General features: G+C 47.2%; 2 protein-coding genes across 10 annotated transcripts in view; both read left to right on the forward strand.

The window, feature by feature from the left end:
* MAGI2 (membrane associated guanylate kinase, WW and PDZ domain containing 2) overlaps positions 1-15,317 on the forward strand; it is a 1,106,753-nt gene that overhangs the window by 657,741 nt on the left and 433,695 nt on the right. The gene's annotated exons all lie outside the window — the stretch shown is intronic.
* On the forward strand, positions 2,847-9,308 carry LOC135973200 (uncharacterized). The gene is made up of 2 exons (XM_065555124.1): positions 2,847-8,172; positions 8,721-9,308. Exons 1-2 carry the CDS (start codon positions 7,632-7,634, stop codon positions 9,188-9,190), a joined length of 1,011 nt encoding a protein of 336 aa, XP_065411196.1. The 5' UTR covers positions 2,847-7,631; the 3' UTR covers positions 9,191-9,308.

Consider the following 15,317-nt stretch of genomic DNA (forward strand, 5'->3'; position numbering starts at 1 on the left):
TATCTGGCTGAATATGAGGAGAATGCAAAGGTAACAAAGAGCTAGCTTAGTACTCCCTGACTTGTACTGTGCACCTGGTTAGCTGTAACCAAGGTTCATGGGCAAAGTCTATAATCAATCTGAAAGCATCCTTTAGTTCATTTAGTTAATGATCTGGATGATGGGATGGATTGCAGCCTCAGCATGTTCACAGATGACACTAAGCTGCGGGGAGAGGTAGATATGCTGGAGGATAGGGTGAGGGTCCAGAGTGACCTAGACAAATTGGAGGATTGGGCCAAAAGAAATCTGATGAGGTTCAACAAGGACAAGTGCAGAGTCCTGCATTTAGGACAGAAGATTCACATGCACCGCTACAGGCTGAGGACCGACTGGCTAAGCAGCAGTTCTGCAGAAAAGGACCTGGGGATTACGGTGGATGAGAAGCTGTATCTGAGTCAACGGTGTGCCCTTATTGCCAAGAAGGCTAATAGCATATTAGGCTACATTAGTAGGAGCACTGGCAGCAGATTGAGGGAAGTGATTATTCCCCTCTATTCGGCACTGGTGAGGCCACATCTGGAGTATTATGTCCTGTTTTGTTGTCCCTCCCACTACAGAAAGGATGTGGACAAAATGATTAGGGGGCTGGGGCACATGACTTATGAGGAGAGTCTGAGGGAACTGGGTTTATTTGGTCTGCAGAAGAGACGACTGAGGCGAGATTTGATAGCAGCTTTCAACTACCTGAAGGGGGATTCCATACCTTCTATGATTCATTCACACTGAGCTCTGTAGTGAGAAATATAAGGCGACTCAGGAACTGAGAGTCTGGTCCAAATCGAGCTGCCACATCTCCCCCCACCCTTTCTCAGTTACTGATGGTGTGCATACAGATAAGGGACACCAAATACGGATAGTCTCCATGCAGTTGTGTCCTACAGTGGCTTGAATCCGAAGATGGAGGGCTATTGGATCTGTGGACCCCTACCACACACATTCATATCCCATGGGGCAACAGTCGTGCTCCAGCTGCAGACATTTACATGGAGTGTGCTCTGAGGAGTGGATTTGGCCCAAAGCATCTGCCTTATATTTACAGAGTGTTGAAATCCTGGTAAGGTGGCTTTAGATGTTAACTATTAGCTTTTTTCATCAGTGCTATTGCAGATTGATTAATTCTTACTAGTGTTTTAAAGTGATGAGAAGAGGATGAAAGGACAACTCTCTGATCAAAATCAGTTTGCACAGTAAAGCTAGTTTAGAAATAGAATAGTTCAACCCCATGGAATTGTGGGTCAAGTTTTACTGGTATGCTCTGGCTGCTTTGTGCTGGTCCAGTAAGGCAAAGCGTCCATCAACCTGCTAAACTGGGTGTGCATCACCACTGGAGCACAGCTGTGTGTGTGACTCAGGCCCATGATAATTAAAAAATCGTTTTTTTATAAAAGTAACCCTTTAAACGGCTCAGTTAAACATAGCAGCACTGCTAACTTTGCCCTCTCCTAGGATGCATAAAGATCTTTGAACAGGGTTCAGGGAGCCAAATTATCTCTATTTGTGTTATGCTAGATTTTAGCCATTTAAACAGCTACACTTTTCCTAACATGTCTCTTCTTTTAGGTATCACAAGTTCATATGGCTTAACCATCCTTTTTCTAGCAGCTTTTTAACATCTCAAATTTTTTATATCAGATTAAATACTTAGAGTTCCACCTTTTGGGATCTTTGAAATTTCTAGTGTAACAACAAAATAAAATGTTCACAAAGGCTTTATTTTTCAAAGACTGTACTGTATTTCTTGACACTTTCCAAGAAGAGAAGACAAAATATTTAATCTTCTGGGAATAACAACTGGCCAGAAAAGGACTGAGCAGGGGAAAGGAAGAGAGAGAGAAATGTAACTTTCTTGGAGAACTTTTACTGCTGAAAGTTCCACTTGGAACTTCTGTCTGAAGAAACTTTAAACACAACATCTGCTATGGAATAATTTTATTTGTTATCAGGAGGTTTAGTACAGGTTCTGTTAAGGGAAATATATGGAATCTTTTTTATAAAGTCTAAAGGGACCAACCAAAAGAATGCTCATTTACCCTATTCTCATTACAATAAGATAAGATTATAGACCTAAGGGCCAGATGTTGCTTACTGACACAAGAAGTCCCTTTGGAGTGAATTATTAAAGATTTTTTCTTACTGGTAAGAGTCAGATTATAACAGGCTCTTATGCAGAGGTGTGGGAGAAAGGTATAACAATCTTCCTCCACATTGCTCAGCCCATGCAAGGGCCTGTTGGAAATGCAGCCCCTCTGCCTAGGACAGGGGTGGGCAAACTTTTTGGCCCAAGGGCCACATCAGGGTTGTGCAACAGTATGGAGAGCCGGGTAGGGAAGGCTGTGCCTCCCCAAACAGCCTGGCTCCCGCCCCCATCCTCCCCCTCCCACTTCCTGCCACCTGACTGCCCCCCTCAGAACCCTCAACCCATCCAACCCCCCTGCTCCTTGTCCCCTGACCGCCCCCTTCTGGGACCCCCACCCCCTATCCAACCCCCCCGCTCCCTGTCCACAGCCCTGCCCCTGATAACCCCCCTCCCCGGACTCCCACCCCCTATCCAACCGCCCTCTGCTCCTCGTCCCCTGACACCCCCCCCGGGTCCCCCTGCCCCTAACTGCCTGCCGGGATCCCACCCCCTTATCCAACCCCACCCGCTCCCTGTCCCCTGACTGTCCTCCTGACCCCTATCTACATCCCCGCCCCCTGACAAGCACCCTCGGGACTCCTACTCCCAACCCTCCCTGTTCCCTATCCCCTGTTCCCTATCTCCAGAACCTCCACCCCATCCAACTGCCCCCTCCTCCCTGACTGCCCCCAAGGACCTCCCACTCCCTTACCCAACCTCCCCGCCCCCTTACCAGCATCAGGAGTTCGCAGCCACAACACCTGGCCAGAGCCAACTGCACTCCCCATGTTGCCCAATGGAAGCGGCGGGCCAGAGTACGGCCTGCGCGGTGGCGTGGCTGCAGGGGAGGAGGGATAGTGGGGGAGGGGCCGGGGACTAGGCTCCCCAGCCAGGAGCTCAGAGGCCGGGCAAGATGGTCCCGCGGGATGGATGTGGCCTGCAGGCCGTAGTTTGCCTACGTCTGGCCTAGGAGAACATAAGTAGTGTCCTTCTGGGACTATAGCCTGCACTATTGAAATCAGTGGGCACTTTGTATTGGCTTCAGATGGGCACAGGATCAGGTCCTTGGTGTGCTCCAGGGAAACAGAGTGCTTGAAAGGCTATGGTACCCTTCGTACCTGCCTAGAGAGTGGGGTGTGCAAGACAAAAGAGATCCTCAGATGGGTTCCGCTATAACTAACATCCAGCTGAGCTGGCTCCTCGATGAGTCTCCATCCAGATCATAAAAAAACAGGTCCATAACTAAGGGTCCTTTGAGCAAAGTTCTCTATGTTTCTCTGGAGATTTTCATATGAAGTAATTATATCAGTAATCCCTAGCACACATTTCACTGCCACCTTTCCCATAGTATTATACTTTGAGTACCAGTCCAGTTAATAGCAACAGCTTTTGGAAAGAAAAAGAAATGAAACCTCCCTCCTAGAGTGTTGGAAGAACCTTGTAATTTTGGAATCACTCTGCCTGTCCCTATGGGAAGGAGAGTAATGAAAGATCCCTCGATAGACAGAAATTCATATTCAAACTCTGACTGAATCAGCCATGAAGAATATTAAATAGGACAGATGGCATGAAGACATCTCCATGATTGTTGGCTCCATGATGTAGCTCAGCTAGAGAGAGAAAAGAAAGACCCATCAGGAGAAAAGAGTTACCAGAGTAAACTCCCCTAGCCCCACTTCAGCAGTCTGGGGAGTGAGTCCCCCTAGAATATCCACCAGACGGAGAATGACCTCCCAGACATTAAGTAATGTTTTAATTAATTTTATTATGATTGCATGTATGGAACCATAGATGTGTATGGAAACCGATAATGACAGAGTTTCCACCCTGAAGAACTTGCAATCTAGAAGTTAAAATAAGAAACCAGAGGAGAAGAGAACACAATAGGTTGGGTAGGAATGAGGACAAGTGCAAGGATGCTACATATAGAACAGCCAGTGCTTGTGCCGTTCACTGTCCTGGGGTTCTACACTCGTAGGCTCTAGGCAGCATGGTGTTAATAGGAAGACGAACAGATTCATAGAGTTCAAGATTCCATGAAGCGACCATTGTGATCATCTAGTCTGACCTCCTGTATGACATAGGCCATGGAACTTCCTCAGATAATTCCTAGAGCAGATCTTTTTGAAAAAATCCAATTTTGATTTTAAAATAGTCAGTTATGGAAAATCCACCATGACCCTTGGTAAATTGTTCCAATGGTTAATTACTCACCATTAAAAATGTATGCCTTATATCCAGTCTCAATTTGTCTAGCTTTAGCTTCCAGCCAGTGGACCATGTTATACCTTTCTCTGCTAGATTGAAGAGCCCATTATTAAATATTTGTTCCTCATATAGATACTTACAGATTTTAATCAGGTCACCCCTTAACCTTCTTTCTGTTATGATCAATAGATTAAGTTCCTTGAGTCTATCACTATAAGCATGTTTTCTAATTCTTTAATTGATCTAATGGCTCTTCTCTGAGCTCTCTCCAATTTATCAACATCCTTCTTGAATTGTAGGCACCAGAACTAGACACAGTATTCCAGCACTGGTTGCCCTAGTTCCAAATATAGAGATAACCTCTCTACTTCTTCTTGAGATCCCCCTGTTTATGCATCCCAGGATCACATTCGTTCTTTTGGCCACAGTGTCACCCCGGGAGCTCATGTTCAGCAGATTATCCAAATCTTTTTCAGAGCCACTGCTTCCCAGGAAAGAGTCCCCTATCCTGTAAGTATGGCCTATGTTCTTTGCTCCTAAATGTATATATTTATATTCAGTTGTCTTAAAACTCATATTGTTTGCTTGCGCCCAGTTTACCAAACAATCCAAATTGCTCTGAATCACTTAGCTATCCCCTTTATTATTTACCACTCCCCTAGTTTTTATGTCATCTGCCAGCTTTATCAGTGATGATTCCATGTTTTCTTCCACACCATTGATAAAAATGTTAAATGGTATAGAGCCAAGAACCGATCCCTGCGTGACCCCATTAGAAACGCACCTGCTTGATGATGGTTCCCCATTTAGAATTACAGGAAATTTGCAGGAAAAGGAACTTTGTATCATGATATGATACAATTTACTGAACCTGTACCCCTCTCCTATCCATCTCCTGCACAATGCCCACAGCAGTATGCAAGAAGGGTTCTGTAAGGGAGGAAGGGGGTTGGGTTGGTGTTATGCTATCCGCTGATGTTTATCTTGAATAGATCAGTCTGTAGTGGAGCCAGCATCCATAATCTCCTGGCATTTATGCAGTCTGAAACTCTGCATACATTTATGTTGGATCAGACACTAATAATTTATTTTATTCTTAGAGTGTTTTCAACTCTTTGGCATGAGTGGTTTTGTCAGTGAATGATGTGGGAGGGGGGAAATGACTTGAGGCATGAAAAGATTAAAGGATAATGTCTTAGGGGAATCATTCATTTTTCTGACTGTTTCTTCAGAGCCTCATCTTATGTATATAGAATGTGTGTTTGGAGTATTTACCATAACAGCACAGGGCTTGTAAAGTGCCTGTTTTTTTATATAGTGTCTTGCTAGTGTGACAGTTAGTAAGAGCTCAAGAGACACTGTTTTTGAAGTATGGCACTCTGATTAGATAAGAGAGATTCAGTGAGGAATCTACATTACATAGACGGTAAATTTTCCAAGAGCCATTTTTTTCTCAATGCACCATTGTTCTCATGTGTTGTTAATTAAATCCAGTATGTATTTAGCATACATACGTAAATACGTTTTTTAATTACTGGTTGTAACTTCCACTATTTTCAGCACTTCGGTCTCCTACCAGTTTGTCAATATTATCTTTATTTATAAAAAAGATTGGGTAACTGAAGTCGTGTATTTTTATAGCCTTCTGGTTGCAATTGACCTGTAATTTACAAAATAATTACTTTCCTTCTCCTGATTCTAAATGAGCTCAGTATTACTTTGAGTTGTGAGGTTCCAGTTACTTTTCAGGTAGTTAAAGAAAGAAAAGAAGTACAGGGCTAGATTCTCTAGTCTCTTGAGAGCAGTTTTGTGCCATTCTTGAAGCACTTGGATGGTAAATAAAGCAGAGCCACAAGACCCCCGCTGTGTTTAGTGCAGGAGGTGGATAGTATGCAGTGTTTGTAGCATGAGTGCACACAACATGAGGTAAAAATACATACTGAGCAGCAGTTTGTTTTACTGACCACTTTCATCCTGTGCACTGACAGAGGCAGGGGTCCATCAGGAAAACTAGTATGTGATCACGTGGCTAAAGACCCGCCCAAGGTTCCACAAGAGGCTGTATCAGAGCTGGGACTATATCCCAGGGGCAGCTGCACCCCCACTGACAGAGGAAAGTACAATCAATGAGGGTGGCTACAAACATAGGGGGAGTCTCCCATGGGACCAGCAAGGAATATTTTCACTCTTGTTCTCTGCTGGGTGTTATTTTAGTGGCGCGCAACTCTGAAATCCTTCAGGAACCCAATAGGAGCACAAGTGGAAGCTGCACCCAGGATGCACTGATTTAGTGTTTCGCTTGGCAGGCCTGTCCCTACTGTTGGCCAGTGCTATCGACTTCAGGATGTGTGATGACTTATTATGGGTCACTGAGTAACCTGTCAGGCAGACATTTTGCTGATAGACATCCAGCACCAGAATCTACTCTGGCTCAGCCTGGCATAGACTCTGAAGTGAAACTCTTCTCAGATCACCTGGCTCCAAACCTGTGTTTTAGCCATAAGACCATCCTTCCCATTTTAGGAATTTAACCGTAGGAGTGTGTTTTACCAAATCAGTCAAGAATAGCCATGAGGAATACAGACTTCCTGTGTACTTGTCTGTAAGAGATGTAAAAAACTCTGTAATCTGTGGGCTTTTGTCAGAATTTGTTTAGAATACAATATTGCAATCAAAAAATGCCTCATTGATTTAAAAAGAATGAATGAATCTAATAGAAGATGTCTTCTTTTATTGTCAATCAGTAAAACAATTATAAAAGACAAGCACGGGCAGAATAAACTTCATACAACACAAATGGATAAACTGTAACTCATGGAGTTGTTCATTGTGTCCTATTGCTGCAAGCTGCTCAAATCAAGGTGGAACACCTCAGTCTAAGGCCTGGTCTACACTACGGGTTTAGGTCGACTTTAGCAGCGTTAAACCGAATTAAGCCTGGACACGTCCACACAACGAGGCCCTTTCTTTCGACTTAAAGGGCCCTTTAAACCGGTTTCTTTACACCACCTCCGACGAGGGGATTAGCGATAAAACCGGCCTTTGCGGGTCGGAATTGGGGTAGTGTGGACGGAATTCGATGTTATTGGCCTCCGGGAGCTATCCCACAGTGCTTCATTGTGACCGCTCTGGACAGCGCTCTCAACTCAGATGCACTGACCAGGTAGACAGGAAAAGACCCGCGAAGGTTTGAATTTCATTTCCTGTTTGCCCAGCGTGGAGAGCACAGGTGACCACGCAGAGCTCATCAGCACAGGTAACCGTCATGGAGTCCTCCCAGGATCGCAAAAGAGCTCCAGCATGGACCGAACGGGAGGTACGAGATCTGCTCGCCATATGGGGAGATGAAGCAGTGATAGCTGAACTCCGTAGCAGTAAAAGAAATGGAAAAGTATTAGAAAAGATCTCCAAGGCCATGAAGGACCGAGGCCATAACAGGGACACACAGCAGTGCCGCGTGAAAATTAAGGAGCTACGGCAAGCCTACCACAAAGCCAGAGAAGCAAACGGAAGGTCCGGGGCAGAGCCGCAAACTTGCCGCTACTACGCGGAGCTGCATGCGATCCTAGGGGGTGCAGCCACCACTACCCCAACCGTGTGCTATGACTCTCTCACTGGAGAAACACACAGGGAAGACGGTTCGGGGAACGAGGAAGATGACGATGGAGGTACTGTAGGTAGCTCACAGCAGCAAGGAAGCGGAGAAACCGTTTTCCCCAACAGCCAGGATATGTTTGTGACCCTGGACCTGGAACCAGTAACCCCCGAACTCACCCAAGACCCTCAGGGCACACAGGAGACCTCTGGTGAGTGTAACTTTGTAAATATTTGTAAACATTACAAAAAAAAAGCAAGCAAGTCTGTTAACGTGTATGGGGATGGAGCGGAAATCCTCCAGGGACATCTCCAGAAAGCTCTCCTGGTTGAAATGGGGTGATTTTATTAAGGGGGACATTCAGAGGCGCCCGTTCCTGCTATTCTGACCAGAAATGTTCCCCGCTGTTAACCACGCGGTGGGGGGGAGGGGTGAAGTGATCATCCCAGAGAATCGTGTGTGTGTGTGGGGGGGGGGGGGGTTTACTTGTGTTTGTGCCGCATGTTAACCGGGAAACCGCAGCCCCCTCCTTTTACATTGAAACCCCATTTTAAATGGACAACCCAATTCATCCTTGATATGGGAAATGCGCTGCTGTTTGCAACCTTTCCTGCATGTTAAGAAGGTTAAAAAAGCCAAAACACTGTGGCCTACGATGGCTGCCTGCAAGCTGAAATATGCGACCTTGTAATGAAAGAGTGTACCCATTGTTCCCTAAAATGTGTCTTTTTTAACCACCTCTCCCTTCTCCTCCACCAGCTGCAAATGTTTCTCCTTCGCAGAGGCTCGTGAACATTAGAAAGAGAAAACGTAAGACGAGGGACGAGATGTTCACGGAGCTGCAGATGTCCTCCCACGCTGATAGAGCACAGCAGAATGCGTGGAGGCAGTCAATGTCGGAGATGAGAAAAGCCCAACATGAACGAGAGGAGAGGTGGCGGGCTGAAGACGATAGGTGGCGTCAGCTTGCAGACAGACGGCAAGAGGCAATGCTCCGTCTGCTGGAGCATCAAAGTGATATGCTCGAGCGTATGGTTGAGTTGCAGGAAAGGCAGCAGGAGCAGAGACCGCCGCTACAGCCCCTGTGTAACCAACAGCCCTCCTCCCCAAGTTCCATAGCCTCCTCACCCAGACGCCCAAGAACACGGTGGGGGGGCCTCCGTCCACCCAGTCACTCCACCCCAGATGATCGCCCAAGCATCAGAAGGCTGGGCTTCAATAAGAGTTAAAGTTTTAAAATGCAGTATGTCCTTTTCCATCCCTCCTCCCCCACCCATCCCAGCTACCTTGGCAATTATCCCCCTACCTCTGTAAGGAACTAATAAAGAATGCATGAATGTGAAAAAACAATGACTTTATTGCCTCTGCAAGCGGGAGGGGAGGGGAGGGTGGGGTGGGGTGGTTGGTTTACAGGGAAGTAGAGTGAACCGGGTCGGGGGGGGGGGGGGGTTGGAGGGTTCATCAAGGAGAAACAAACAGAAGTTTCACACAGTAGCCTGGCCAGTCACAAAACTCGTTTTCAAAGCTTCTCTGATGCGCACCGCGCCCTGCTGTGCTCCTCTAACCGCCCTGGTGTCTGGCTGCGCGTAATCAGCGGCCAGGCGAGTTGCCTCAACCTCCCACCCCGCCATAAAGGTCTCCCCCTTACTCTCACAGATATTGTGGAGTGCACAGCAAGCAGCAATAACAATGGGGATATTCTTTTCGCTGAGGTCTGAGCGAGTCAGTAAGCTGCGCCAGCGCGCTTTTAAACGTCCAAATGCACATTCCACCACCATTCGGCACTTGCTCAGCCTGTAGTTGAACAGGTCCTGACTCCTGTCCAGGCTGCCTGTGTACGGCTTCATGAGCCATGGCATTAAGGGGTAGGCTGGGTCCCCAAGGATCACGATAGGCATTTCAACATCCCCAATGGTCACTTTCTGGTCCGGGAAGAAAGTCCCTTCCTCCAGCTTTCGAAACAGAGCAGAGTTCCTGAAGACGCGAGCATCATGTACCTTTCCCGGCCATCCCACGTTGATGTTGGTGAAACGTCCCTTGTGATCCACCAGGGCTTGCAGCAGCATTAAAAAGTACCCCTTGCGGTTTACGTAGTCGGTGGCTTGGTGCTCCGGTGACAAGATAGGGATATGGGTTCCGTCTATGGCCCCGCCACAGTTTGGGAATCCCATTTCAGCAAAACCATCCACTATTGACTGCACGTTGCCCAGAGTCACTACCCTTGCTATCACCAGGTCTTTCATTGCCCTGGCAAATTGGATCACAGCAGCCCCCACAGTAGATTTGCCCACTCCAAATTGATTCCCGACTGACCGGTAGCTGTCTGGCGTTGCAAGCTTCCACAGGGCTATCGCCACTCGCTTCTCAACTGTGAGGGCTGCTCTCATCTTGGTATCCTGGCGTTTCAGGGCAGGGGAAAGCAAGTCACAAAGTTCCATGAAAGTGCCCTTACGCATGCGAAAGTTTCGCAGCCACTGGGAATCGTCCCACACCTGCAGCACGATGCGGTCCCACCAGTCTGTGCTTGTTTCCCGGGCCCAGAATCGGCGTTCCACGGTATCAACCTGCCCCAGTAACACCATGATTTCCACATTGCTGGGGCCTGTGCCTTGTGAGAGGTCTATGGCCATGTCAATTTCCTCATCACTCTCGTCGCCGCGCTGCAATCGCCTCCTCGCCTGGTCCGGGTTTCGCCTTGGCATGTTCTGGCTCTGCATATACTCCAGGACAATGCGCGTGGTGTTCATAGTGCTCATAATTGCCGCGGTGATCTGAGCGGGCTCCATGATCCCAGTGCTAGCTATGGCGCCTGGTCAGAAAAAAGGCGCGAAAGTAGTATCTGATGGACCAGGAGAAGGAGGGCGGGAGGAAGGGAGGGAGGGAGGGAGGGCCGAGTGACGACATGGCGTACAGGTACAGGAACAGGGAGAAACACAAACAACTGTCACACAGAATGGTGGCCCCAAAGATTAAACTGGAAACCCTGGGCTTAGCAGGCCGTTGATTTCACGGAGGAAGGGGAAGCAAATGAACACAGAACAAATCTATTTTTTACATCTTAAGGTGGCAGCCGACGCTGCAGCATGAGTGACAGCCATACCAATACGACGACGATGGGTACCAATCATAAAATACCATCATCTGCCAAAAGGCAAGGGGCTGCTGCTGTGTAGCAATGCAGCCCCACGTCTGCCAGCCCCACGTCCGCCAGCACCCAGCATCGCCCTCGGCCTCTTCTGGGTGCTTAGCAGACAATACTGGGCAATTGGCAGAAAATAGTATATTATGACTGGTAACCGTCATCATCAAAACAGTAGCATGTCTGCCCAGGTGGCCATGATTGACAGCCATACCAGTATGACGACGATGGGTACCAGTCATAATATACCATCGCCTGGAAGGGGCTGGTGCAATGCAGCACTACGGCTGCCAGCCCCACGGCTATCACTCATGCTACACTGTCTACCGCCAAAAGGCAGTTAGCAGCTGCTGCTGTGTAGCAATGCAGTCCCACGTCTGCCGGCACCCAGAGGACATATGGTGACGGTGAGCTCAGCTGAGCTGAGCGGGCTCCATGCTTGCCGTGGTATGTTGTCTGCACAGGTAACCCAGGTAAATAGGCGCGAATCTATTGTCTGCCGTTGCTGTGACGAGGGGGGAGGGGCCTGACGACATGTACCCAGAACCGCCCGCGACACTGTTTTGCATCATCCGGGCATTGGGATCTCAACCCAGAATTCAAAGAAAAGGCGCGAACCGCTTCTCGGCTCGAGCTGTGGCGCAAACGTAGTATCTGACGGCCTAGGGGAAGGAGGGAGGGGGGCCGAGTGACGACATGGCGTACAGGCACAGGGAATTAAAATAAAGAATGGTGGCTGTGCATCAGGGAGAGACACAAACAACTGTCACAAACTGGTCCCCCCCAAAGATTAAACTGAAAACCCTGGGTTTAGCAGGCCGTTGATTTGACGGAGGGAGGGGGAAGCAAATGAATACAGAGAAAAATCTATTTTTTTACATCTTAAGACGACGGTGCAGCGTGACTGATAGCCCTCGGCATCTTTCTGGGTGCTTGGCAGCAAATACGGGGCGGTGTATGACGATGGTCTTCAGGCCTATTGCACAATCGGCTGCTCGGGGAAGACTCTGCTAACGTGCGATGACCCGACTTGTAATAGGCCGGCTAACAGTCATAATACACCATTTACTGCCAAAAGGCAAGCCCCACGGCTGCCAGCACCCAGATCGCCGATGAAGGCTACCAGTCTACTGCACCGTCTACCGCCAAAAGGCAGTTAGCAGCTGCTGCTGTGTAGCAATGCAGTCCCACGTCTGCCGGCACCAAGAGGACATATGGTGACGGTGAGCTCAGCTGTGCTGAGCGGGCTCCATGTTGTCTGCACAGGTAACCCAGGTAACCCAGATAAAAAGGCGCGAATCTATTGTCTGCCATTGCTGTGACGGGGGAGGGAGGGGCCTGACGACATGTACCCAGAACCGCCCGCGACACTGTTTTGCATCATCCGGGCATTGGGATCTCAACCCAGAATTCCAAGGGGCGGCGGAGACTGCGGGAACTGTGGGATAGCTGTGGGATAGCTACCCATAGTGCAATGCTCCGGAAGTCGACGCTAGCCTTGTACTGTGGACGCGGTCTGCCGACTAGAGCACCTAGAGCATTTTATGTGTGGACATACACAATCGGCTGTATACAACCGATTTCAATAAAACCGGCTTCTATAAATTCGAACTAATTTCGTAGTGTAGACATACCCTAAGACTTGTGCTCTCAATAGGCTCTAGCTCTGTATTAAAGATGAGGGCAGCCAGAACTATAAACAAACTAAGTGTGGCTCTTGGGTTTCTGAAATCTGCCAATGAGGACTCAGTTGGGCAAATTTTGGAGGACTCTCTCATAAGATTTAACTTGTCTCTAATACTTCCCATCTTTCTGTTATTGCTAATTCTGCTTATTCCACATTGCTAAAAGGGGCAGCTGTGTAAGTTACTTAGAGAACTTAAGACAGACATTTGGAAATGAATACCGTGCTTCTAATTCATCCGTCATGTAAATCCATTCAATCCTGTTTAAATATACGATTACTGTGACAGACGCAGACCAGTGGGGTACAGGAGTCTGGTAGAGGGCAAATATACTGGTCACTGGATGAGTAGTTTTCTGTTCCCTGAGTGACCAGAGCAGGGGCTGCACTAGAGTAATCAGGAACCTGCTAGAACCAGTTAAGGCAGGCAGGCTAATTAGAACACCTGGAGCCAATTAAGAAGCTGCTAGAATCAATTAAGGCAGGCTAATCAGGCCACCTCGGTTTTAAAAGGAGCTCACTTCATTTTGTGGTGGGAGTGTGAGGAGCTGGGAGCAAGAGGTGCAAGGAGCTGAGAGTGAGAGGGCGTGCTGCTGGAGGACCGAGCAGCACAAGCGTTATCAGACACCAGAAGGAAGGTCCTGTGGTGAGAATAAGGAAGGTGTTTGGAGGAGGCCATGGGGAAGTAGCCCAGGGAGTTGTAGCTGTCATGCAGCTGTTACAGGAGGCACTATAGACAGCTGCAGTCCACAGGGCCCTGGACTGGAACCTGGAGTAGAGGGCAGGCCCGGGTTACCCCCGAAACCTCCCAATTGACCTGGACTGTGGGTTCTTCCAGAGCGGAAGGTCTCTGGGCTGTTCCCCAACCCACATGGTGAATCTCTGAGGCAAGAAAATCTGCCAATAAGCGCAGGACCCACCAAGATAGAGGAGAACTTTGTCACATTACCATATCAAACACAGATTTATGTTGTGGAAAGGGAAATTTGTCATTTCTGGTTGATACTTCAGAATAACTTAGTAAATAAAGACAGAAACCTGAGAATAGTTCAGTTTGTTCATTATTTTTACCTATCTCATTTATGAATATTTATTATAAGCAAAAGTATTTTTCATTTATCAGGCACTTGAGGGGATGACTATTTGAATTATTCACAGAGTGTGATTATTTTTCTCTGCTTCCTTAATATAGAGGGAATTCAATTGAAATAGAATAGTAAAATCAGAAATGGTTAGCATTAGGTCATTTAGACTATCTGGTTGCCAAGGAAGGAATGTTGCCTACAATATATGCGGGTGTCACAAGATTTGGTTGCGCACCCCCTGTTGAACACTCATGAGACTGTTGTGAGGGGATCCAAATGCTGAATCCCCATGCCTTCAGCTTGTTGGGGTGGGGCAGAGTTTAGACATTATCTCTGGCTTTGAGCCTCTAGACACACACTCCAGGTGTAGACTTTGTTTGTGACACCCCTCTTGGCAATGGGAACCCTGTGGCCCAATTGCCTAGGCCTTGAAACTTCCCCAAGCCTCCCCAGCAGCTCTTGCACAGTTGTCAGAATCCCACTGAAAGTGTGAGCCTTCTGCTTTACAAAGAGATTCACCAAATTGTCACAGCAGGTGCTTTGTTTCGGTCTAATCTCAAGTGACCCATGTAGTGGGACTTCTTCCGCCATTTCCCTTGGAAAACAATTCTACAGCCTGACTGTTAAGAAATGCTTCCTGATGTTTGGCCCAAAATTTTCTTTGCTCAGTTTCAACCCACTACTCCTACTTATCTCCTGGGACCACTCTAAACAATACTTCTTCCTCTGGTTGTTTGACCTTTCAGATATTTATAGATGACAGCTGCATACCCTCTCCTGCTGTCATGGAGTCAAGCTTTACACACTTTGATCTTTAGCTAGTTCCAAAAAATCAATCTGTCTAGCCCATTAGTCATTTTTGTTTGTTTTTCCTGATTTCCTATCCTGTTTGTTACCCTGTTTTTAGTAGTAAGATAAGGAGAATTGTGAGCAATGTACTGTATTAGGTGTACACTCACCAGTATGTCCTGTTACTGGTACTGCTCCAATCAATGCTGTATATTCACCGTCATTAGGAGACTGACACTCAAAAGTTCACTCTGTCAACTATTTACCTTCTCTCATCACCTGCATTCAGAGGAACCCGCAGTATCTTGACCCCATTGCAAGAGCATCAGGTGAGGGGGCAGAAGAGACCAAACTGGGGGAGAAAATGGAGAGGTATGGAGGGAAATGAAAAAAAATTGCAGGTGGAATTAGAGGGACAAAGGAGAGGGGCTTTAGAGGAGAAAATAAAATGAAATATTTAAGACGGATGGACAATGACAGAAAATTTAGTTTAAAAGAAAACATAGATGGTGAAAAAATGAAGAAAAGATTGGATGATTAGAAAGAAGAGTAAATCAGAGGAGGAGAAAAAGTTGTTGTTACAACAGGATATTTGCCTTATTTAGTATTTGAATACTGTCTTATTAGTGGTTTGGTTATTTCTAGCAAAACAATATTCT

Source organism: Chrysemys picta, chromosome 1 (assembly GCF_011386835.1).
Source record: "Chrysemys picta bellii isolate R12L10 chromosome 1, ASM1138683v2, whole genome shotgun sequence".
In the NCBI taxonomy this organism is placed as follows: Eukaryota; Metazoa; Chordata; order Testudines; family Emydidae; genus Chrysemys; species Chrysemys picta.